This window comes from Idiotropiscis lumnitzeri, chromosome 8 (genome assembly GCF_059441095.1).
Source record: "Idiotropiscis lumnitzeri isolate Australia: NSW breed Sydney's pygmy pipehorse chromosome 8, RoL_Ilum_1.0, whole genome shotgun sequence".
Taxonomy (NCBI): domain Eukaryota; kingdom Metazoa; phylum Chordata; class Actinopteri; order Syngnathiformes; family Syngnathidae; genus Idiotropiscis; species Idiotropiscis lumnitzeri.
The window spans coordinates 21,278,121-21,301,543 of record NC_142398.1 but is presented as its reverse complement, the minus strand read 5'-3'; the positions used below and the strand labels follow the sequence as shown (position 1 = coordinate 21,301,543).

The following is a 23,423-nucleotide window of genomic DNA, read 5'->3' as shown; positions in this document are numbered from 1 at the left end:
GTTTTAGCCAAAGGAAAAGCTACTTGTCACACATTTGCCTCGCTGAATTTCCTGGATCCAATTTTATCTTCATTTGATCCCAAGGTTGAGAAGGCATCCACAAAACTTCATGGAAGCTGAAATCCCTGACAGTAACTGAACCCACCCTCTTATCAATTAGGCAGCGTGTTAGGATTACTTGGTTACTGCCTTTGCTTTTCTCTCTACCAGAGATGACAAATTTGTCATTAAATTTAACAACACTTCTTTCTCTGTGTCACATTTAGAAGGCATAATTAATTTAACTTTGAAGGGGCTTTAAATGCATCATTAATCAAATGCAATTGGCTATATCACATGTATGCATTTAAATCCAATTCCCAAGTCATTATTTAAGTGTATTTATGATTTAATTTGGTCACTTTTGGTCTGTTCGCGTTTTTAATTCTCTGTGATTTGCCTTTGTGCCACTAGATGGCAGTCTTTTCGTAGACAATGCTCTCGATGGTTTCGGTGCAGGCTCGTGATGACGTCACACACGGAAGTACTTGTGTACCGTGCGTGGCTGCAAACAAAATGACACTTGACGAACCCGTCCTATTAGAATAAATGTCTCCAACAGAAGAGTTGGTCAAGCAGTGGGAAAGGTCAGTGTGTTTGCATATATGTACACTTATATTTGTTTTTTTTCGGGATCCGTGCTCTTCTGAACGAGCAGTCGATAGAAGCACTTGTCACAATCCACGAACTGTCTACGCAATTCTTTCTGTTAAAAGGTAACAAGGCTCAGTTTTGAGTGACATTGTCATCTAAAATATCCAGTATTTTGGCTCAACAGTCATATGTTAGAACTAAATTATTAGAAATGGCCGTCAAAATTTTGCAGCACAATTCATACCAGTGGATGCACAATTATAAAATAATATGGCGCATACGAGATCCTGGCAACTTTATTTAATGTAAGGAAATGAAATGGCTCCCAACCCTTGTCTTGCACAAGACCATGCTGGCTACTCACCTGTCTCCACACCACGACTGGTCAGGGTGCCACATCAAAATTCTAAACTATAACACATCAACTGAAAAGCATACTGACAAACAACAAAACAAGGATCAAAGAATACAAACAACACAAAACAAATTATTCTCACATCATTCCCATCCCCAGTGCCGCAAAGCATGCTGGGAGTGTCTCAGCCTCCCAGCAACGTTACAATATATTCAATATTGGGAAATGACAACCTTGCTTTGTGTCAATCAAAAAGGGAGAAACTGAGAAATGGTTAGGGCCCGGTTCTGAAAAGTTGTTCTTGATGGGCTGTCATGTGCCAAAATGTAATCAACATTGCCACTTGCTGATAGGATTCCGTAATGGTGATAACTGACGGCCCGCAACTCTCAATTCTGACTCGCTTTTACACTGTAATAAACTATAAAGAAAGCGTAGGTGTGCCAACGACGAACGGTGATCTAACACAAAGCTCAACATTTACTTTTGTTACCCACGTGTGCAGCGAGCAGGACTGTCTGAGAGCGCAGGTGGTGGAGGAAGACACGGAAGACTGGCAGAAGAACCCGGACTTCCCGGGGCTGGAACGGGTCGCTGGACTGGACCTCTCCTTCATCAAAGGTGATGACGTCAATGCCTGTGCCCAGCTGGTGGTGCTCAGCTACCCTCATCTTGAGGTGAGTTGTCTTTCCCCCATTACCAGACTTTTTAAACCACCAATGACGAACACGTACATGCAACCTTTGAAACAATTTTTTCATTTATTGTTTTTGTTCTAACTTTTGGAGAAATATTGCATTCCTTCCGTTCCGTCACTTACAAATGAACAGCTGAACTTTATTAGGGGTTAATCAGCGAAGCTCTATAACAAGACTTTCATCTAATATTATTCGTACTGTGGGATGCGTCCGGCCCAAAAATGTTGGCAAAAGCATATTAGAACATCTTTATTTGGGATTAATAAAGCGCACAAGTGTTTGCTGACTCCATCATGAGTTTGAATATGACATCAGCCACATCCCCGTTTGTTCATTGCAATTCCCGTCCGTGCCTGTGCTGAAAAAAACATATTCTCAAGTGTTAGTATCGAATGATTTCATATTTAATGATTTGTTTGTTGTCATTTCAATCGATATGTTAAAGTCACCGACGTTTGTCCGAGTATATTTCCATATTTAGCAACCTTTTGTGCATGCGCCAAGTTGTTAATAGTTTTCATCAGGAGTTGCGTGTGTATTTCGACATCTTTCTGATTGCTTGCTTCCGTCCAGGTGCTCTATGAGGACAGTCAAATGGTGACGCTGACAGCACGTTACATGGCAGGCTTTCTCGCCTTCAGAGAAACGCCTTTCCTCTTGGAGGCTCTGCAGCGGCTTAAAAAGGACAAGCCCACTCTTCTGCCTCAGGTCATCTTACATGATATGTAGAACAGACGTCTGTAGTGCATGCTACTGGTATGATGAAATCTGCCTGGCAACACGAGCGAGCCGAATTCTGATTGGATAAAAACTCTTCCCTAAAAATTTGTCACTAGGATATAATATGACATATATAATATGAAGAATATGATCATGATTTCTTAATTATGTTAGGCTAGCAGAGAAGGCCGGTCAAGGTAAAAATCCAATCGTTTAATGTCCAATTAGCTGTCACCAATAAATTAGCAAAAGCAATAAAATGTCAGGCAAAAACTCCTTTTATGAAGATGTTTAACTTGATAATCGTGATGGTCATTGATTGACCCCCCCCAAGATGAAATTGGGCTTGCTGATACGAAAATGTTACTCGACTCGATACTGCAAATCGGCCGCAGGTGAGACCAATTCATGTTTCAGTTGCAACGTGTGTCCCAACAGGTGGTGTTTGTGGATGGCAATGGTCTCTTTCACTACAGAGGTAAGGAAACCGAAAAACCACATTTCTTGCCCAGTTTGCCCACCTCTCCAAACATGATCAACATTTTGTGAAATTCTTTACTCTTTTATTGTGTCCATGCAGACTGTGCGCTATTTTCACTTGGGCTTCTTGTTTCAAATGAAATGAGACGTGCAAATAAAATCTGTCTGTCTCTCTCTATCGTTATGATCGTTGGTGCAAAGCGGTCTTCAATTTCCCACGCCCCATGCATGACCGTGTACATCATCCGCAACGGGGGATCTTGCAGTTTTTTTGTTTTTTTTTCTAAACCAAGAAAGTGCTGAGCATGAAATATCAATCCATATTTCGAGGCCAATCATATGTTCTAATTGACGGTGTCAACGGCAACCATTAAGCTCGAGTAATATTATTGATGAGGTATCGCACGATGCCGGATGGAAGACCTCGAGTTTCGTCGCGCGCCATTTGAGCTCAAGATCACGACATGATTGTTTGAAGTGCGCACGGACGAACGAGGGCAAGGACTGCATTTGGTTGATTGTGTTTCCAAAACAAAATTTGGATGAGAAATGAAATGAGATATTTGAAATCTTTGTTTTGCTGTCAATGCAGAATTTGGCCTGGCATGTCACGTTGGAGTGCTGTCCGGACTGCCGTGTGTGGGCGTTGCCAAGAACCTGCTCCAGGTTCAGGGAGTGTTCAAAAATGAGGAACACCAGTCTCAGGTAAACTTTTTTTTTTTTTTTTTTCTCTTTTCATTGAGACTGGTTGCCTTCCATGCCCTGATGCCGAAATTTGTAATTGTGTGCGTGGGACACTTTAGGACAGTTATTCTCTTCTGACTAATTTTTTTTCAAATTTATTTTACTCGTGAGTGATGGAGAGGAAGGCGAACTCTGTTGGAAAACTGGTAGCGAGTGGAAGGTGGAGGATGAGGTCCGGCCTCAGTAATAGCAACATTCCTATGCAAGACACACTATCTATCTATCTATCTATTTATTTATTTATTTGTCTGATTATCTATTTATTTATTTATTTTTCAGTACTTGTACAAAGTCCATATATTATTTCGTGTGCATATATATTCCGTTTTGTGGGGGAAAACACTCGTTCGTATAGCTCTGCTAATTCGAGAAATTTGGAGTTAAAAAAATAACGCGGGCGTCAATTTTTGGCAGATTGAATCGTTTGAGTCCGCTTGTATTACTCGAGACGGACCTTAAGACTTAGCAAACTCTCGGCTAACGTTGTGTCGGAGGTTAAAGATATGACTCCCTGATGCTTAACTTGCTTTTTGGAGTGATGGTGGTGATCACAACCTATTGGCAGCCAAGTGGTTTTTTATTGATCTATCCATCTTCCCAAAGACAAAACTCCCGCCTTTGCTTTGGCCACGATTAGAGTTGCAGCCGACAGCAAACGCCCCGGGTCGTAAATGTCGGAGGTTTTGGGGTGCTTGTGTTTACGGCCGATCTTGTCTTTTCCAACCTATCGACGAAACAAGCTTATTGAGCTACAATTGGAGGTAACGAAAGGCCACTCTGGAAATGGGTTCGGACTGTGGGTGCTTTGTTTTGGTTGACTGCTAATAATGGAGCGTCTTCATCTGACCAGAGTTGCTTTCACAAAGAGCGCTTCATTCAAAATGTTCACCATAATTCACATTCTGTATTTTTTTTTTTTTTATGAGATCCGGACTGCAAAATCGGACTAAGTGTTGTTATGTGCAGCATAGAAAGTGCAGATTTTCATTGGAAAACAAAGTGTGATCAGTTGAGTTTCTTCGAATTGTAAGTGATGGTAGACGCACATGGAAAGGCGGCAAGAATCAAGAGGAATACCCAAAAAAAATCTGATGGAGGCTAAAACAAAGCATTAGATTTAATAACTCCGCAACTCTTGATCAGAGGAAACGCATCAAGACAGGAACAGCATGAACATACTCCAAAAAAAAAAGTTTTGTTTCTACAATCCGAGTTGTCGTTGATTCCGCCAGAATGACTGAAAAGTTCAAGTCATGTTTTATGCAATGGCGCACTGGTCGCCGCGGTTATGTAACCGTGACAACGACTCCAGATGGGTCCTTGAATTCTTTCGCGGAACCCTTTCGAAGAATTCAAAATGCTCTCGTTTCCCTCACGCTGGACAAAAAGTGTGATCCTCCTCTTGTTTATTCAGTTTAGATTTTTTTGGGGTGTTTTGAGTATGCGTTTTAGTTTCCGAAATATTGTCTTGTAATTTTCTCATTGTGTGCCTTGTGTGTCCTCTCTGTGCTCCCGCTTCAACAATAATTTTCCCTTGAAGGGACAATCAAGAGTTTCTGACTCGAATATCAAGCAAAGATTTGAAAGCGATAGTACCGATAACATTTTTGACATTTTTCAATGGATAATTCTTACTTGACCATCTTCACTTGATTTAAAGTTTTCTCTTGGTTTGTATCGCGTCTTCGTACCGTTCAATGAGCGCGTTTTACTTAAAGCAGACTGAAATATGAATGAAAATATCCCCCGACATCAAAACCTACCCCACGGCCATTCAACCACAATTTTTTTTCTTTTTACGGGCAAAGAATGTTGCTTTTAAAAAGTCCATACATCAAAAAGAACCGGAGAATAGAAACAACAAACACAGTGGATGCTTTTCCTTTTTTTGTGACCTCCTGTATATTTTCTTTGCTTTCATAGATATCAGCACTGCACAAAGGAGGAGACAGCTTTCCTCTCAGAGGATCCTCTGGCAAAGTGCTTGGAAAGGTGCGAAGGAAAGATGTGCAAATAAATAAAAACTTTTTTTTTTTAATTAATTATTCCCTCTCTAGACGAACATAAGTGTAAAAGGTCACGTGCGACAAAATGAACCTGGCTGTCACAATTATTCTTTCCACGATCAGCGATCCTGCTTCTGAAATGTCTTCATTTGCAGATCATATCAATGTCATTGATCGTATCGGCGTATGAAGACGTTACAGCCCATCGCAAAATTTTGCTTCAAATGCAAAATATCGTGCGATCTGAAAAGTTTTCTCATTCGCAACCACTCAACTCTTCATGCAGGCACTGCGTAGCTCGGACAAGAGCACCAAGCCGGTCTACGTGTCCGTTGGCCACAAGATCAGTCTGGATACAGCTGTTCAGCTCACACACTCCTGCTGCCGGTTCAGAGTTCCGGAGCCAATCAGACAGGTACCAAAGAACATGCACGTGCACGCACACACAACTTGTGTTCCTTCGGAGTCGATAGACCGTTGCGATAGCCAATCAGATCACCAGTTGGCCTTACGCTCAAGGTGATGAACGCGTTTTGTGATCGGATACTCACTCGTGAGGGGGCAGCGCGATGCTGAATCAACACACCCGAGACTCAGAACTGGCGACCGTTCGAAAAGCTAAAATATATTCTTCATTTTTTAAACCAAATTGGCCGAAGGAGGGAAAAGTGTGAATTTAATTGCAGATGCACTTGCACGGCCTTTTTCAAGACGGCCCAGATGTGAAATGCTCGGCTCGCCGATGGGAAACGGAGAACATTTTCATCCCAACACGAGATCCAGTTGAGGGAAATGAATGGTTGCCTCGTGATGGTGAGTGAGATGATTGCGCTTCATTGTGAATGCTCGCCACCTCATCTATTACTCATCTCCTCTGTGTACTAAGGGAAATAATTCCAGCAGCTGATAACTCTTAACAAGGTCCGTGTGTATTGAGAACTGCTGTTAGGTTTACAGCCCTCGTGTGAACAGTCAAGTAAGATATTGCATTGACAGCATCTGGTCTTATTAAAACGCCCACGTTTTTTTTTTTTCTTTTTTTTTCCTCTCTTGGTAGGAGGCAAAAAAACAAAAAAAAAAAACAACATCTTTTGGTTGACCTGAACTGATCCGTCCGTCCTATCTTTTCCCCGCCGTTTGCTTCCACTAGGCTGTGCTGTGTTGCCACACTTTGGTATCCTTTGGACTTGCATCTGCAAGGACATTTCGCACGCGCACACGTTTTAAAATCAGCAGCAGTAGCTCACCTCACCCCTGCCTGTATTTGTGTTTATTGGTGATTTGTTTTAAGGCGGTGGGAGGGGAGTGGAGGCGTCTTTAGCGCTGGTAGCGGCAGCAACAGTCGGGTTGAACGTGGACAGCAGAGAAAAAAAAAAATAGGACACTAACCTCCTTCTGTCCACTCGACTGACGCCCCCCTTTATTTAATTAATTTAATTAATAAATGATATTTTATTTAATTATCCAAAATTTTCAAAACAACGTTGTAAATATTTTGGGTTCAAATGTGCCCATTTTATGTTTAGTCATCATAAAAATGGATTTTATTCAAATTCAGTCACTACCAGCCGAGTAAAAAAAAAAAACCAAATGGATCTTTGACGTCTTTAGCCGTCAATGGTAGTGAATGAGTTACAACGCACTCTACATTAGGCGACAGTACAGATAACAAAATTTGTTGAGTGTGTATTTGCGGTCTATTCTCGTGAAAGTGCAATCAATTTGCCTGATTGAAAAAAAAAACTTCTTCTACAGTACATTCAGCTCCGTTGAGGGATTGGAGGAAAGAAAAGATGAAAGGGAAAAAAAAAAATGACATCATGGTGAAATCCTGCAGTGAAGGTCGACGGGTGAAAGCACACTGCAGCAGAATCGCTCGCACACCTTTCGAGGCAACGACTTGTGTTTCTCACAATGAAGCACACGAGAAAGGACTGGAAGTGGAGGAAGGTCGCGCAATAATCTCAAGTCGCTTTTCTGGAGTGTGGCAAACAAAGAGCCGCTTAAGGTTTAAAAAAAAAAAAAAAACAGAGGTCAAACTCAAAAGGGTTTTTAGTTGGGCCGAGTATCGATTCCAATTTCCAAAATCCATTCGATTTTTGTTTCCAATCCAGAATTTCACGCGGTACCAATTTGACTTTGGTATGGAAAGCATTCTCAGAAGAACCAATGCTGCTTTCCGTAACTCGGTGCATCTGTAAAAATATGAATATTTACATTAACAAATTAATTTGATGCAGTTAAATTCATCGTTTTATTTTTTTCATTTTATTTAACATGACATTATCAAAACAATAAATACATCTGCCGTCATGCTCGTTGGCGCTGACTTCACTGCTTCCGCCATTTTGTTTTGAGACGCTACTTTCGCGTCGTGACATGATTCTCGCGCTTAGTCATGTAAATTTATGGGGAAAAATTAAATGTATCGATTTATGGTTCGATTTTTATTGATTTATTTGTAATTATTTATTTTAGTCCATTTTGTGTTGTTTCGATGGGGAAGTGCCTGCAACTGAAATTTTTACCCCGTCGATAACGGCGATCATCCACCATCAGCGGTCAGTCACGCCTCCGAAAAGACGAAATCCAAGTTCCGGTCAAACAATTTGATGCCGTACAAAGTTGTCACGGTATGTCAGTGCTTTTTCAACCGGGCAAGTATTTTTTTCAAAACCCATCATTTAAAAACGGCATTTTATGTTGACTTGGATCTTACTTAAATATGAAAGTCGTCAAAGCGCGATACTGGTTGTCCTTGTGTTTGACTTGACTTCTTGTCCTGCTGCTGCTCGCGATCTTTCTGCAGATCCGCTCACACTGAGAAGAAAAGCTTCTTTGCAACACGGGAAGCTCTTTGGATATTGGACGCGTCCAACATCCCAGCTAAGAAGCAATTAGTGTGCCTCCATCTCGGTGGTGTCGGGTAGTGACAGGAAATGTAAAAACAGCTGCAGTGCCAGATTGCAAAAACAGATGGAATTTTAATGTGAGTGATGGGCAACGGGAAGCCCGCATCAACGCAGTGAAAGTGATTGTGGAATTTATTTTGGGCGGCTACGCATGCGCTGCGAGGAGGAGGAGGAGGAGAAATGGTGACAAACGTTTCCTGCGTGCGTTTCTTGTGAAGACATTGACGATACGTCTAAAAAGACTTGATGAGTCACCACGTGGACCGGTAGATTCAAAAATTGACTCCGCACCTTGCAGAATGTTTGTTGGGAACGGGATGTGTGTGCGTGATAACTTGGAGGAGTCGTCGTCTTTTTTTTGTGCTCGGCTTCATTCGTCCTCTATTCACATGGCCGTCTTGTTCATCCATCGAGCCGCCTCCATCCATCCGGCTCCTTCCCTCTCGGATACTTTTTGAATAATTCAAAGCAGCATCGCTTGCATATTTTGGGCCGTGCTCTCACCTCTGCCGTTTTCGAAGCAGTCGGTGAGGCGAGACGTGCGCACGGTCCTTCGTGTGCGCAAATGGGACTGCAAAAACTCTAGAGGCTATCAAGGAGAAAGATTTGCCTTACTGGAAGATTAACAGCAAAAAAAATCCAACAAATTGCCTGTTTGTGATCTCACGGGCCGTCTTTTCTCATTTCTTATCATCTTGAACATTTTTCAACGAATGTCGAAACTATAGTTCGAAATAATGATCGACTTTGTTCCAGACTCACCTGCAACAGTTGAAATTGTGCAAACTAGAGAGACCATATGCACATATTATGCATTTAGAGGCATCGTTTTTCCCGTCCCACACACGTACAAAATATGTAAACTCATTAAGATTATGTTTCAGTTTGCAGCAGGGCTGTCAAACTCAAATACACAACGGGCCCAAAAGTACAACTTGAACAAAGCTGTGGGCCAGCATTTAATTTTTTACAATATAAATATTGATTTTTTTTTTTTATTAAACATTTTTATAATAATTGTTTTTATTCATGCAATACAATGTTTAGTTTTTAAAATGACTGTTATCATTTTGAATGAATAATGTTATAGTAGTCATTTGGTATAGCCTGGCGGGCCAAATATAATTATTAATTAATTTATAATTAACGTGGCCTCCTTTGGGTGCCTGCACTAAATTTGGCTTTGTGTTTATTACCCGAGTATTTGTCGAACCACAATAAATTGTCATTTCTGACACACTCGACTACATTTTTGCTTCAATTTCCGGCTTATTGGATGATTGATCCGTTTAGCGCACATGTGAAATAAAGACTAATAGATCTCCGCCGAGTCCCGGCAGAGAGATTAAAATCTCATATGAGATTGACATCTTTGCTCCGTTGCTGCCAGCTGCACCAGTTGACTTGTAGAACTTTTCTGACTGTGCCAAACGGGTGAGATTGATTTGAACCGGACATCCCCCTTCGGGCCCGGAGGCTGTCTAAATGTTAATATATGGCTGTCTGACATTCTGGTGCTGCGGCAAACTGGACTCGAGGCCTTCTGTGGATGAAGAGTGGTGGGTGGCGTTGAGCGCAATTTGAATTATACCTGAAGGGAAACCTAATGATTTCAGTTATTAAAATGCTTTGGCTGGAGCCAACATTTGGGAAGGCGGCGTCCCGCGAGAGAGAATAATCTGGGAAAAGGGGAGAGGCAGGATGGAGAGGACAAGCGAAGGGGCAGGCAAGCCGAGCGGCCTGGTTTAAGGGCTTTTGTCAGGCTAAATGATAAATACTTGCCTGGGGCTATTGGTCCAGACACCTCTGCACATCTCTGTGTGTGTGTGTGTGTGCGTGTGTGTGTGTGTGTTGCCTGACAGCGCTCAAAGCTACTGAAAAAGAGCCAGCAGTGCACATCTGTTTGCTTGTGGCCTTTCCTTCACTCCACATAAACACTTTTTTTCCCAAGCACAATGACTGTGCTCTTTTTATACAATACTATGCAATAGACATTTATTTACCGTATTTTCCGGTGGCGCACGTCTATATAAGCCGCAGCAACTCTTTGGGAAAGTAACAAAAAAAAAAGGCTGTAAGCCGCAGTTTTCAATGTTGAAAAAAAAATATTTTAGTGCATGTCCAGAACGATTTTGGACTGTGAATGCACATAAATGTGCTTAAACAGTGCCTTTTAATACGCCAACAAAAAAAAATCTAGATTTATTTAGTGTATTTTCTGAACTATAGAGCGCCCCTAGTGGTGAAAGAAAAATGCACAGAAAAGTCGCAGCGTTGTATTAGCCGCAAAAAGATTTTGGCAAATTTTCAATTCCTGCATAACTTTGCCGCAGTGCATAAAGCAACGTCCATGAAGGCCCGTTTGGATGAGAGAACTTGAATGCAATGCAGTTTTATCATTTTGCCAATTTCTGTTTGGTCCTCAAGTAGAACCGAACCGTGTTTCGTTGAGAAGACCTCACCTGCACATAATCATTTATCTTTGTCAATTTTGCCAGACTTTTGTTTGGGTTCTGTGTAATGTCAGCATCAAGGTCACCTCATTTCCATTTCAAACATGCAGAGTGTGTGTGTGTGTGTGTGTTCACCGTGTCAGGGCCTTCTTGCACACCGCCGATTGTGTGAGTGATGTCTTCCTTTCCATGTCTTTCCCTCGTTCTTTTCTCACTCCCCCCATCTTTCTTTTTGTTTCTCAGGCTGACTACCGCTCAAGAGAGTACCTGCGTGCTCGCTTCCCTGCTGCAGACACACAAAGCGCGCAATGAGGTGGGTGACTGAATGTACACCACATATTTTACTCTCACATTTTTTTGCCATTCAATTAAGCGGAGCTAATTTGTCTCCAAATAACTTGAAAGTGTCAGCATATGACTCATTGAGGAAAGTCTGAAAATAAATGGATCCTGTCATCTTTGTTGGCACTCCTAATCAGTCTCGTCATTTTATTTTAACCCACGTAATTGGGAGGAAAATAAACACTCGGACGAATTCAGCTTTTGGTGAGACATTTTCCAGAAGTTTGTATTTCTTATCGGAGTGCGGTGGGTGAACGTTTCTGAAGTTAAAGTCACATATCACGAACACTGACACTTGCTGACATTGTCAAGGACATGATTAATGATAGACCAATAATCGGGCCGATATTTGGCATGTTGCCGATTATCGGCATATGCCTCTTTTTTTTTTATATTTGGCATGTTGCCGATTATCGGCATATGCCTCTTTTTTTTTTAACTTTCAAGGCCAATAAATTAAAAACTGGTTTATTTTGGCTCAGCGCAGCACACATCTCTCTCTCTCTTTGCTGTGCTGGTGGCCCCGCCTACAGAAGCAGATTGGCCCGCCCACTGCACCATCTGATTGGTTCCTTGTGCAGTGGGTAGCAGCCAATCAGCACTAAGCTGCCTGTTTGCTTTTTCCTCTCGAGTCAGTCTACTACAACTCACAACAAATAGAAAACGATTTGCCGAAGTCAACTTTAAAGAGAGGTTTGTTGTCATTGAACTATAAGACATGCCGCTGAGCCTGGCAGCTCCGTGCACTTTTTGCCAGACTTTTAAAACTAACGTCTATTTTCTAAGATCTAAAAAAAACGAAGAAAAAAAAAAGCTTTGCATGTTGCACTGAAAATGTTTATTAAATATGTGCTTAAAGACATTTAAACTTTTTAATTTAAAAAAAGTTTGACATCGTTTAATCCCTTTTTTTTTTTCAACAAATGAATATCGACTTCAAATATCGGTTATCACCCCCCATGACTAATCATAATCGGCATCGGCCCTGGGAAAAGCAGCTCGTCTATCACTACTAATCACAGAGCGGTACAGTAATAATTCATGTGATCGGTTCTCTACCTTACGGCTGGGTTGAGGCCAGGCCGATGGGAGATTGAATCATCACTTCCGGAATTTGAGATGGAATAATAAGAAGAAAGAGAACATAGAAATATCGAAAAACAAATTCAAACGACTCGACCTTCAACTGACACCGTCGCAGAATTTGAAATGTTGAAAGAACTGATTTCAGATTTCCAAGTGCTGTACTGTGTTACTGCTTTTAAAATATCAAACGTGCCGGCCGGGGTACCTCGGTGCACCCCACTGGCAAAGGTAATGGGATAGCCGCGCTCATCCACTCAGAAGCGCCCTGACGTGGTGAATCCTCGGAGTGCGCTCTTCTCTTTGATCACTCACTACAAAGAGGCCGAGACAGAGAGCGAGGCTTTGTGCTGAGTCGGCAGGAATATAGCCGCTTCCGCTTGGCCTTAGCCCAGCTTTGCGCTCTGAACGAATGAATGAAGGATTTATTTCAAATGTGTGAAAATAGAATCAAAAATGTAATTAAATTGTACGTATTCGGAAGAAGAGGCGGCACGGCGGACGACTGGTGAGCACGATGGCCTCACAGTTCAGAGGTTATGGGTTCGATTCCGACTGCGGCCTTCCTGTGTAGGGTTTGCATGTTCTCCTCGTGCCTTTGTGGCTTTTCTTCGGGTACTCCGGTTTTCTCCCACGTTCCAAAAAAAAAAAACATGAATAGCAGATTGATTGGACTCTCTAAATTGCCGCAAGGTGTGTGTTTGTGCACGCGGATGGTTGTTTGTCTTTGTGTGTCGTGCAATTAGCTCGTGACCCGTCCAGGGTGTACCCGACCGACCGCCCCAATAATGCTGGGATATTGACTCATTCCTACCCCTTCCTTATAACCCCATACATTTTCAAAATATAATAGTGCAGTGTAATAATAATAATAATAATCATAATAATAATAATAATAATAATAATAATATCATTATTATTATAACAATAATAAAATATAAATAAAAATAATTTTTGGGGGATTTTACAAGTCAATCTCCTGACTTAAACCCTATGAAGCGTACATTTCACTTGCAAAGAGTTAACTGCAAATAAGAGTTAAGTTGAGTGAGTTTTTTTTTTTTAAACAACTCAAGTGTGTGTGTGTGCGCGTCTCTAAATGTGGAAATTGTTCCAATCAACTCCATGCTGTTACACAAATTTCGGTGCCCTTTGCGAAAGCATTTCCAAAATGTCATGGAAGATGTTGTAAAGACAATCAGCTCAAGGTTGGACCGATCCGCTCTGTTGGGAGTCGCTGCTTTCATTAAAAAGTTCGAGTGGTACAAGGGCACACGCCAGAGGTGCTGTTTGGTGTCAGTAATCCATAATGCTGCTTGCTGACTTTTTTTTTTTTTTTTAGCAACAGCATTTTGTTGAGTTTGATTCATAGAATAAATTTCTCACCATGGACAAATTGGCTTTTTGTAGCCAAATAAAGTATATATTTTTTTTTTTTTAACTTCAGTTAATTTTAATTGGTTCACCATGTGTTCGCTCATATTTTCCTGGTTTGCGGTCGCCACCCTTATCATCATATTTGGGTGCTTTATGCAAATGAGCCTGCTTCTTGTTTTGTGCGACTCTTCGCTTATCTGGCCGTGAAATGTTGACTGGCACGTTGTGCTCTTTGTCGAGCAGATGGAGTCGTGTTGAATTAGCGAAGGATAATGTTAAGCCGCGGATGATCTTTTCTTAATTAATGAATCGCTAATAGACATTTTGATGTCATTTATTTTAAAGTGCTTTTTGATGACTTGATCCTCAATTGTATTGCAAAGTCAGACGTCGCTGAAGGCCTCCATTTGAGTCAGAGTAGTCAAGTAAGAGTACTTTATTGGAATTTTTTTTTTTTTAATTAATTCTATTCTGTCAAACTATTCCACGATAATGGAAATATAAATTGCAAAGGCACCTGACGCGCGACAATTTCTCTGAGATTATAGGAAAAAAAGTGTACCGGTCGTGATGCTCTCCATTGAAGTCCTTTTTTCCATGCGGCCTTTTGCGCCCCAACTCCCGCTACGCTTTTGTTGTTCTGATGCAGCGGAGGAGAAATGGCATCCGTTTTCATCATACATAAAAAGGCAGGATTTTGCGTTTCGCTTCACCTCCCTCTGCCAGAGCGCCGCCATGCGCCACTCAAGGGTTGATGAATTGCCACCGCCTGCCTCATTTTTCATCAAGGCTGCATTGTTATCAAACAAATATTCACTACAGCCACGTGAACTCTTTTTCGGGCCGTGTCAAACTCATTTTTGTGGACGGGCCACATCGTAGTTAAGGTTTCCCTCTGAGGGTCATGATGACACAAATTGATGGAAAGCCAGTTTTGAAATCAGAAGCCAGTCAGTAATCGTCCAACAAATTTTCCATTTATTTTAAAAGGGGACAATTGGTAACAAATAAATGAAAATATCTCATATCTCAATGTTGTTGAAAGTGAAGAAAATGTGCTGGGAACAGAAAGTTACCGCACATGAATTGCCTTTCTCGGGCCACATAAAATGAGGTCGCGGGCCAGATCTGGCCCCCGGGCCTCAAATTTGACACCCGTGCTCTAAATTGCCCGTGAATGTGAATGGTTGTTTAGTTCCCTGCGATTGGCTGTCCACCAGATCCGAGTACACCCGGCCTCTCGCCTCAAAATCAGCTCGATCAGTCTTCAGCCCGACGCGACGCGAGTGATGAGAAACGATACAGAGAATGGATCGACGGAGAGTTGATAATGAGCTATTGAGAAAAACAATAGAAATCATAATCTTTAATGTCAAATAGCCGTCATGGTGATTTCCACTCCGACATTACGTGGTAACAGTGCTGTCACGTTTACGGCTTTAAAACTGTAAATAACATCTGCAGGCGGCCCGGTGTTGGGAAGGTTGAGTCACCTCATAGATCTCGGAAGCATACCGCTGCGTTCGCAGGATCCTCCGGCAGGAAATCGGTGACTCAAAGCAATCGAATGACACAGAGACCAGTAAATCAATTGAATCGTCACCTTTTTTTTTTTTTCTGGTTCTCGTCGTGCGGTGAGCCTCTCTTGTGACCTGACCCTCTCTTGGTGGATTATGTCGAACTGCGGCTAGAATGCACTCGCTCATCACTTCATTATCTAATCTATCAAATTCTCATCTGCACGTTAAAATGCGACCCGGTGGAAGAGCTGCATGAAAAATAGAGATTTTCAAATATTATGACGGCAGATTTGCAGAATGCTTCGTTTGAATACACCAAGCTGTCCTCCGATTTTGCCTGTCTTAAAACATTTCTAATCATGCCGATAATTGGCCTCCGTGGTTGGAAAATGGCGGTCGGTCGTCTCGCCTAGAGCCAGGGGCGAAGAAAGAAAAATGTAACGGATACAAGCAGGGTCAAATATTTTGTAGATTTGTCGCATTTTGCGTCGCCCTCTCACTGTCACAGTTAAAGAAACCGTTTTTTTTATTTTTTTTTTAATTTGCGTCAGTTAAAGCAGATGTTCACTATTTGCGGGCCATCCCAATCCCGACACCGTGCAGTTCCTAAACCCACTACTGGCAGACGAAAGCCAATTTTATTTATACAAAAGTGATCAGTGAGCGCTCGCTTCAGATTTCTGAAATAAAATTGAGCAGCCTTCCCACCAGGTGGCGCTATTGCATTTGTCCAATTGTGCATTTTAATTCATGAAAAGAATGAAGACTATTTTTTTTAAGTTTTTCTTCCGTGTATTGGCACATTGGACTTGTTCCTTTTTATTATGAATTATTTTTGCGTTTTCTGTAGCATTTTGGACAAACCCGGCCTGTCAGTCATGAAGATGTGAAGTGAAGCTCATCCTATTTACTTGAGCGCGCATGAGCTGCTTCTCAAAGGGAAAGTGACAGGCAAATATTTGCTCAAGCGACAAGCTCGAGCTTTTTATGCAAGCATGTGCTGAGACCTTTCGCATGTTTGCCGTCAACTCGAAAATCGACGGTCCTTCTGTTCCCCCGAGGCCGCTAAAGACAAACCAATTGAAACAAATCTCTCGTAATCAGCGCCTGTCAGCCTTGAACTATGCAAATGAGACATTGCGTTTCGCTTCCACTGATTGGCTGTTTTGTGAAGTCTTCATTGCTTGACGCACACTTTCGACAGAAAATCCTCCTCTCACTCTGTGCGGAAATACTTAGCTTCCATGTTCCCACATCGTTTTAAGACGTTGTTATTAGGTTTAGAGTAGACAGAACAAAATGGAAACTGCTCATTTATAAGAGTCCAGCAACATGTCAAGTGTGCCCGTTCTACCGGATTAGTAAAATAATGCCAGTAATCGTAATAGAATCCTTCAGTAATTTCTTTTTTTTACCGCAACGAGGTCATGCGTGATACACCACACACGTAACCTTTCCATCGAACCCATTTTAATGAGCGAGCGCAAGAGCACTTTCGGTGACGCGTCGGAGCAGTTGGCTGCTTTTGGTGGCTCGTTCAAGAACGCACATCATATCTGAGTATAAAGAGATTACTCACAGACGAGTGATCCAAAAAAATGGAGCAAAGTGAAGGCTTATTCGCCAACATGTCTGAGAATAATCTTAAGTGAGATGATTTTTGTTTGCTCACGTTCCATTTGGGAGGATTTGTGTCCGAAACGACTCTTGCTGATGCATGTGAGTGGCACTCCAGGTACATGAGCGAAAGCTCCTCTTGAGGACTGTGGAAAGCACTCTTGCCTCCGTAGAAAAATCTTAATCTGATGGTCCAACTTGTCAAGTTTGACCCACTGCCGGTTCTCTCGATGGGGCATCAAAGTTCTCGTTTTTTTTACATTTATATTAACAGTGAGACACGGCCGTGGAGATGTGGAAGGTCAAATTTGGATCAAGTCACGTCGAGTTTTTTTAATCACAAGCAAGTCTCAAAGGCCTTCACATGCCCGCCGTTGACAAATATTAACAACATCCCCGATTCTTTCGACTCGCTTGCCCGCCCACAAGCCGAACGACAACAAACGGGTCGTAACGGGTCCCGACGAAACCTGCGTGTAGAATGCAGATGGATCGGAAAATGTCAAGCCAGGAGGAAAGGTCACCGCGACCCAACGGCCGAGATCGAGTCGCCTATCAAATTAGAGTCCTAATCCAACAGATAAGTGGGAGCTTTCCCACATCTGATTTTTCAAAACGACATCAACTTGACTATTCTGTGGCCGCGTGCGTCGTGGCGATGGCATTCGGATCAAACTTCAGGGCCATTTGCTCGCCGTGCAGAGGAAAAGGAGCTCGCACTTTTCGACTTGGAGCTCCGCCAAGACGAGAAATTGTGGTCATCCATGTGGCCTAAAGCAAAGGTCTCCAACCACCGGGGTGCGGCCCGCTAAAGATGTAAGGAAAAAAAAAACTTGCATTACTTCTAGTTTATTTATTATTTGAAGCTAAAAATAGATTTGATTTTGAAAAGTGACAGGCTTCTTTCCGTGACATCCATTTATGACGGCTAGCGGTGCAACGGAACATTTTTTACCTGCCATCCGTATGGATCAAGCACCACAGTTTGGGCCGGCCACGAAATGGCTGGTGGGAGAAAAAAAAACAAAAAAACTCACTTTTCGCATTTTGGCAACTTGAGGTATTCCGACAGCGTTATTTCAGACAGACGTATCATGAGATCAATCGATATTGGACGAGGTTATTCCTACTTTGACTGGCGCCACCAATATATTCTTGCTTTTTTAAACCAAGGAGTGAAAAGTGCGTATTTAATTGCAGATACCCTCGCGAGGCCATTTTCAAGTCATTTGATTCAAGTCGGACTAAGTAGGAGTGAAATGCACGACCCGCCAACTGACTTTCCTCCGCTCACGCACCAACGTACAGTATCCACACATCTTATAAAGAAGCCGCAGCCTCCGGGCTGTTCACTGCAGCCGGCGATAATGCCTCGGCTGCTGCGCCATTCATGATCCGTAATGGGCGTGTTGCTGTGGAGTAGATCAACATGAGTGGTGGCGGCTTATATTGCTTGTGATTTTCCCAGAGATACTACATCAGACGCGATGCATCACACCCACTCCGACTCATTTGCATCCGAGGACTTTGCCGTGTTTCACCGGCGGCAAGAAAAGTATGTGATTTGTTGAGGAGATGAGCTGGCAATCCATGACGCTGATGTGAGACTTCAAACTCTTAATGATGCATAAATATGTTTTCACTCTGTCCAGGAAAGCTTTGCCAGGATTTATCGTCCTATTTGCAACACAGTTGCGTTGGAGACCCAAATTTTGTGCGGGTTAACACGAATACAGTGGAACCTCATCATTTGTTCTTGTGAAGTGTTCAACATCCGATTTGTTCGACTTCCAAAACATGTTTTTCCATAGAAAATCATGTAAAGGAGTTTAATCGGTTCCCACGCTCCAAAATTCAATCAATTCTTATTTTTAGCTTTGCATTACATCAAGATTTGCAAATTTAACAACTCATCATAATTCCTGCCCACTGCTGGTCAATGATGACCGTGGATTTGATCCCACCCATCTGCCGTACAGTATTTTCTTGCCGGTGCTTTCGGCCCTAAAATTTGTGATCACGCATGCAGAAAGCGACGCGCGTGCACACAATCGAAGACTTTGACGGCCAGCCTTTGCCGCCACGATGGCTCGCTCGGGCCCTCTTCTTCGCCGCACACTCGCCATAGTGACCCCATCTGCCGTGATTCATTTTCCTGGCAGTGTGACGCGTAAGGCAAATTATGAGCAGCGATGGACTCGGCTCGTCCAAACAGCTACGGCTCTCTCGCCTGTTGAGGAAATGGGAAAATATTGCTCATGTTTATGGCTCCGTTAGCGTGTGGAGGCATGTGTGACGTGCGCTCGTAATGCCTGAAGCCTTTCCGGCATCTTGTTTACTGTTTGGAAATGTGCTGACTTTTTTCTTTTCTCTCTATGAACCATTTCTTACGCAGGTGGCAGTGTGTTTATCGTTGCCGTGTTATCAAATATGTACATTGTGGCGATTTCTTTCACGCATACAGTTTGTGTACAAACGTGAATCCGAGCGACTATTGTGACCAATGTCATCTTTTTAAAGTGCGATGCTGAGGGGGGCGCGTGTGACCCTGGGCAACATGCGTGTTTTTTTCATCATATTACAATAAAGTGTAATTGCACCTCCACTCCAGTAGGTGGCAGTGGCGTTCTCTTTGCCCATCGTGTGCAGCGAGTATGAACTCGACGGTGTCGGTTTGTTTTGCGACGAAAATGTTATTATAGCCCAATCAAAAATATTCACGCGTCAAGGTTGAGAAAAATGTGAAAAAATCCACCAATTTTTAATTTTCTCTCTTATTTTTTTATTTATTTTTTTAAAATCTTCCACGTGTGCCTATATTCATTTGTGTTCTGCTTATATTTTCAATAAAACAAATCTTCATCATCAAAGCATTTCAGAAGCATGATGTTGACCCATAAATGAATATCCTCATCCATATAGAAAATTGTCCAGAAAGAAAAAGTTGTTTGACTAAATTTAAGTTAATTTTCCGCCGAAGAGAGTTGTGCTTACAAATGATATGTGCGGTGTGATAAAGTGTGAATCACGCCAAATAAACAGATTGTTTAATTTCATTTAGTTTCTCTTCCTTTGACGGGCGAATGAATAAATCATGATAACGCGCCGCGTATTACACGAGCAACTTGATCGATTTTTGCAATCAAGTCAAAGTGTCTTGTTTACTCTCGGATTTTGTTCTCACTTGCACGTCGCCGTTAATAATTTGTGACCAAGTAAACTCACTTTTACTTCATTCCTCAAAGAAGGGAAGGGCCAAAGTCTTTTCTTTTTTTTATTTTTATTTTTTTTTGTCGTTACACTGCAGCTCCTGTGCCTGACAAATGAATTAAGTGGACTCAAGCAAAAATCAACTCTACATCTAGCTTACATTTATTTTTCCAGCCACCGTTAATGATTGTGTGTTTGTAAACATCCCGTTTTCGTAATTACTGCTGCATCTCCGTTACCGTATCGCCCATGTATCATCTTGCCCTTTATTGAATTCAAAACTATTCATAATTGCCCATTAGACCAACACTCCCGGAATCTCATTTGTTAAATCCTGGGCCATCCAAATCCCCTTCGCTTCCGTTTAAATGAACTCATTTCATAAAATAGCACTCATCTTGGATCTTTTCTCGAAGAGCACTTTGAAAGGAAAATAGAAAATCGCAAATGGTCCAAATATGTCCAAGGTTGGCACGTGTGCAATGGAACAAGGCCACATTGAATAATCAGAATGTTCTCTCGCTTAAGTAGCGTGTATTTTTAAGATGGGCGCGGGAATGAAATGAAAACAGGTTTATTTTCGCCGATAAATCGGATTCAGGCTGTGCTGTGCTGTACAGAATGGCACAAACGCAACCTGTTCAATGGGCGGGACGTCAAATCTTTGGGGTGAGTTCTGTGCTCGGAGTGAATTTTGGGAGGCTCTTCTGTGCATTTTCCTTTTTTTTTTTTAAATCAGAAAAAAAAAACACATTCAAGAAACTGATTTTGATCGTCTTCAGCACACCCGGCAACCCTGACGCGGATAAGCGGTACAGAGAATGGATGATAAATGGATATACTCAAAAATCCGGTTTATAAAAAAAAAAAAAATAAATCACCCTTAAAAAACAATTTTTTTTTTCCATTTTTACTTGTCTAATGTAGTCCCCCGAGTTGCTGGCATCCTTTATTACACTGACCAACATTTTTTCCCCCCCTTTTTGAGCGCCAAAGATATTCTAATGATTTCTGAGTAATGCTGGGCTGCTGAGTCCCCCCAAAAAATACAAATAAAAATCACCTTTCGGCAGGAATTATAGCACTTTTGCCTTTTCCTTTTTGTAGCGCCTCTTAAACTCATTCAGGTTGCATGAGGAGCGTCCGTGCATCCGTGCACAGCCTTAAAAGAAGTGTGAGCTATTGAATTCTGACGATTCCCAGATTGCGAAATTTTCCTGAGGGGTGAATTCCAGAGAGAGATCCATTAGTCAAATATGTCAGACTTTAAATGTAAAATGAGCTTGAGCAGTAGATCAGGAAGTTAGAACGGAACAGGCTACCTTGAAGGCGCATTTGGGTTTGGATTCGGTATTTAAGAAATAAAATAAAAGTAATTTAACCCTCTGATCATGACTGAATGTGTACGTTTGCATCCATCGGAGGAAAAAAACAAAAACAACCACTGTTCAAGCGTTGCCTAGCAACGCATATTCCTTCATCGATTTCACGATAAAATCAAATCAAATGATTCAAAATCAAACTCGCCATCGCCGTCATTCCTGACTGCCGTTGTGAAAAAAATTCCAAGCCGTCAGCACGAGTCAGCTGCCGCTCTGTCACCAGCAGAGCACGGAAGCAGTTAATTGAGTCAAAACATGCGATGTGATGTTTCATCGTCGAGAGGCACTCTGAGCCCAGACGAGAAAAGATGCTTCAAGTCTCCGGGAGAATATGGGCGCGTCCACATTTGTCAGGGGGACGCCCTCATTTCACAAAAACTCCACCCACTGGAGGAGACACGCTTAACTCATCCGCGACCATTTTTTGGCGTCTATATCCGTCAATGGCAGCGAATGCGATAATGTCGACGGACGTTTTGGAGCAGGCAAAAAAGGGCACGGCGCGGCGCCTTTTCTGACTTATGCACTCTGAAAAATATTCCTTCTTACTCTCCGGCTACTTCACTGGGATGTTTGTTTTACCTTAAGCAATGTTGAACAGTCTGATTAGTTCCTTTTTTTTTTGGGCCACTATGGAGATGAGCAGATGAATGCGAGAGGATGATCATGAACAATTTTCATGTTTTTGCTGTCATTTCGTTTTGTATTTTGCTTCATTTAAGTTTGATTGCGATCGTGTGTGACTACAGATGTTTGTTTGTTTGTTTTTTGTGACTAATTCCTGTCTCTTTCTCTGTGTGTCTTTTCAGAAAGTGGGTGATGCGGCAGAAGGAACTTTGAAGATCAGCAACTTTGTTGTACCGCAAAATGCAATGTGTGTGTATGTGTGTGTGTGTGTGTTTGAGCTTTTAGAAGCGCAGGTGATCTGCGAAGACATGTTCAGATTGTGGAGTTTTTAAGCACTCGCCCTACATTTAAAGTGGATATGGGTCAGGTTGACTCTTTTTATATACTGTTCTCATTACATTTTTGGGTCAGTCTGATTTTTACACTGGATGCCTTTCCAATGAATAATAAATGCCCCCGATATTCTGGTCATCTATAAATACGCATGGTGGGACAATTGCATGGAATTATTTTTTTATTTATTTATTTTTTTTTAATGACTGCAAGTGCTGACTAACATAAATATAGTAAGCGAGCATATTGTGCGTTAATGTGTCATCACCGAGTGTCTCTTTTAAAATGAGTCAGGCTTGGCAGCCGGCGGCGCTCTGCCTCATGGGCCTGTCGAGGTGAGCGGAAACCAAGGACAAGGTGGTTGAGTGAGCTGACTCCGCAGGGATGAGACCCAAAAATAGAAATGGTCAGATGGGCAGTATTGATCAGGAGGAGGGGTCGGGGATCAACACGCTGTTCTCGCATCAGAGAGGCAAAATACTGTATGCTCACTTTGAGTTAGTATAAATATCAAAAAGATGTTCAAAATGTCTTGCGACCGTTTCAACTGTTTGAGAATGTCTGGCGAACATCTTTGCGATCTTGAACGAACCCTGACGAAAAACTAACATTTGGGCCGCGCGCAAACACTCGCAAATTTTTGAAAATTATGAAAAATATTCCTTGATAACAAATATTTTTTTAATATTTGTTGTGAGTGAATTGCAGAAACACACTGACACAAGAGTAGATTTGTAACTTTTTTTTTTAACTGAGCTGTCAACTATTTTGTTACGGAAATCTCTGAACGCAACCTCGTTATGGACAGAACGTGGTTGGAAAAAAAAAATCACTGTCACATTGACAACACTCATTTTTTATTTTTATTTTTTTCAAACAGCTTGTTTTATTGCTGAACAATTCATAACCGGTGTTGAATAATCCAGCAGTC

The 23,423-nt window shown here is 41.9% G+C and overlaps 1 protein-coding gene across 2 annotated transcripts; it reads left to right on the top strand.

The window, feature by feature from the left end:
• Positions 1-476: 476 nt before the first annotated feature.
• Positions 477-22,657, top strand: LOC148332734 (endonuclease V-like). Of its 2 annotated transcripts, XM_088302895.1 has the most exons (9): positions 477-626; positions 1,494-1,665; positions 2,260-2,394; positions 2,845-2,884; positions 3,479-3,591; positions 5,554-5,622; positions 5,923-6,051; positions 11,245-11,314; positions 22,342-22,657. In XM_088302895.1, the coding sequence occupies exons 1-8, from the start codon at positions 589-591 to the stop codon at positions 11,311-11,313; spliced, it is 765 nt and encodes a 254-aa protein (XP_088159021.1). In that variant the 5' UTR covers positions 477-588; the 3' UTR covers position 11,314; positions 22,342-22,657. The 2 variants fall into 2 exon arrangements, with proteins under 2 accessions (XP_088159021.1, XP_088159022.1); XM_088302896.1 differs by lacking the exons at positions 11,245-11,314; positions 22,342-22,657 and adding an exon at positions 8,446-9,264.
• Positions 22,658-23,423: the final 766 nt, after the last annotated feature.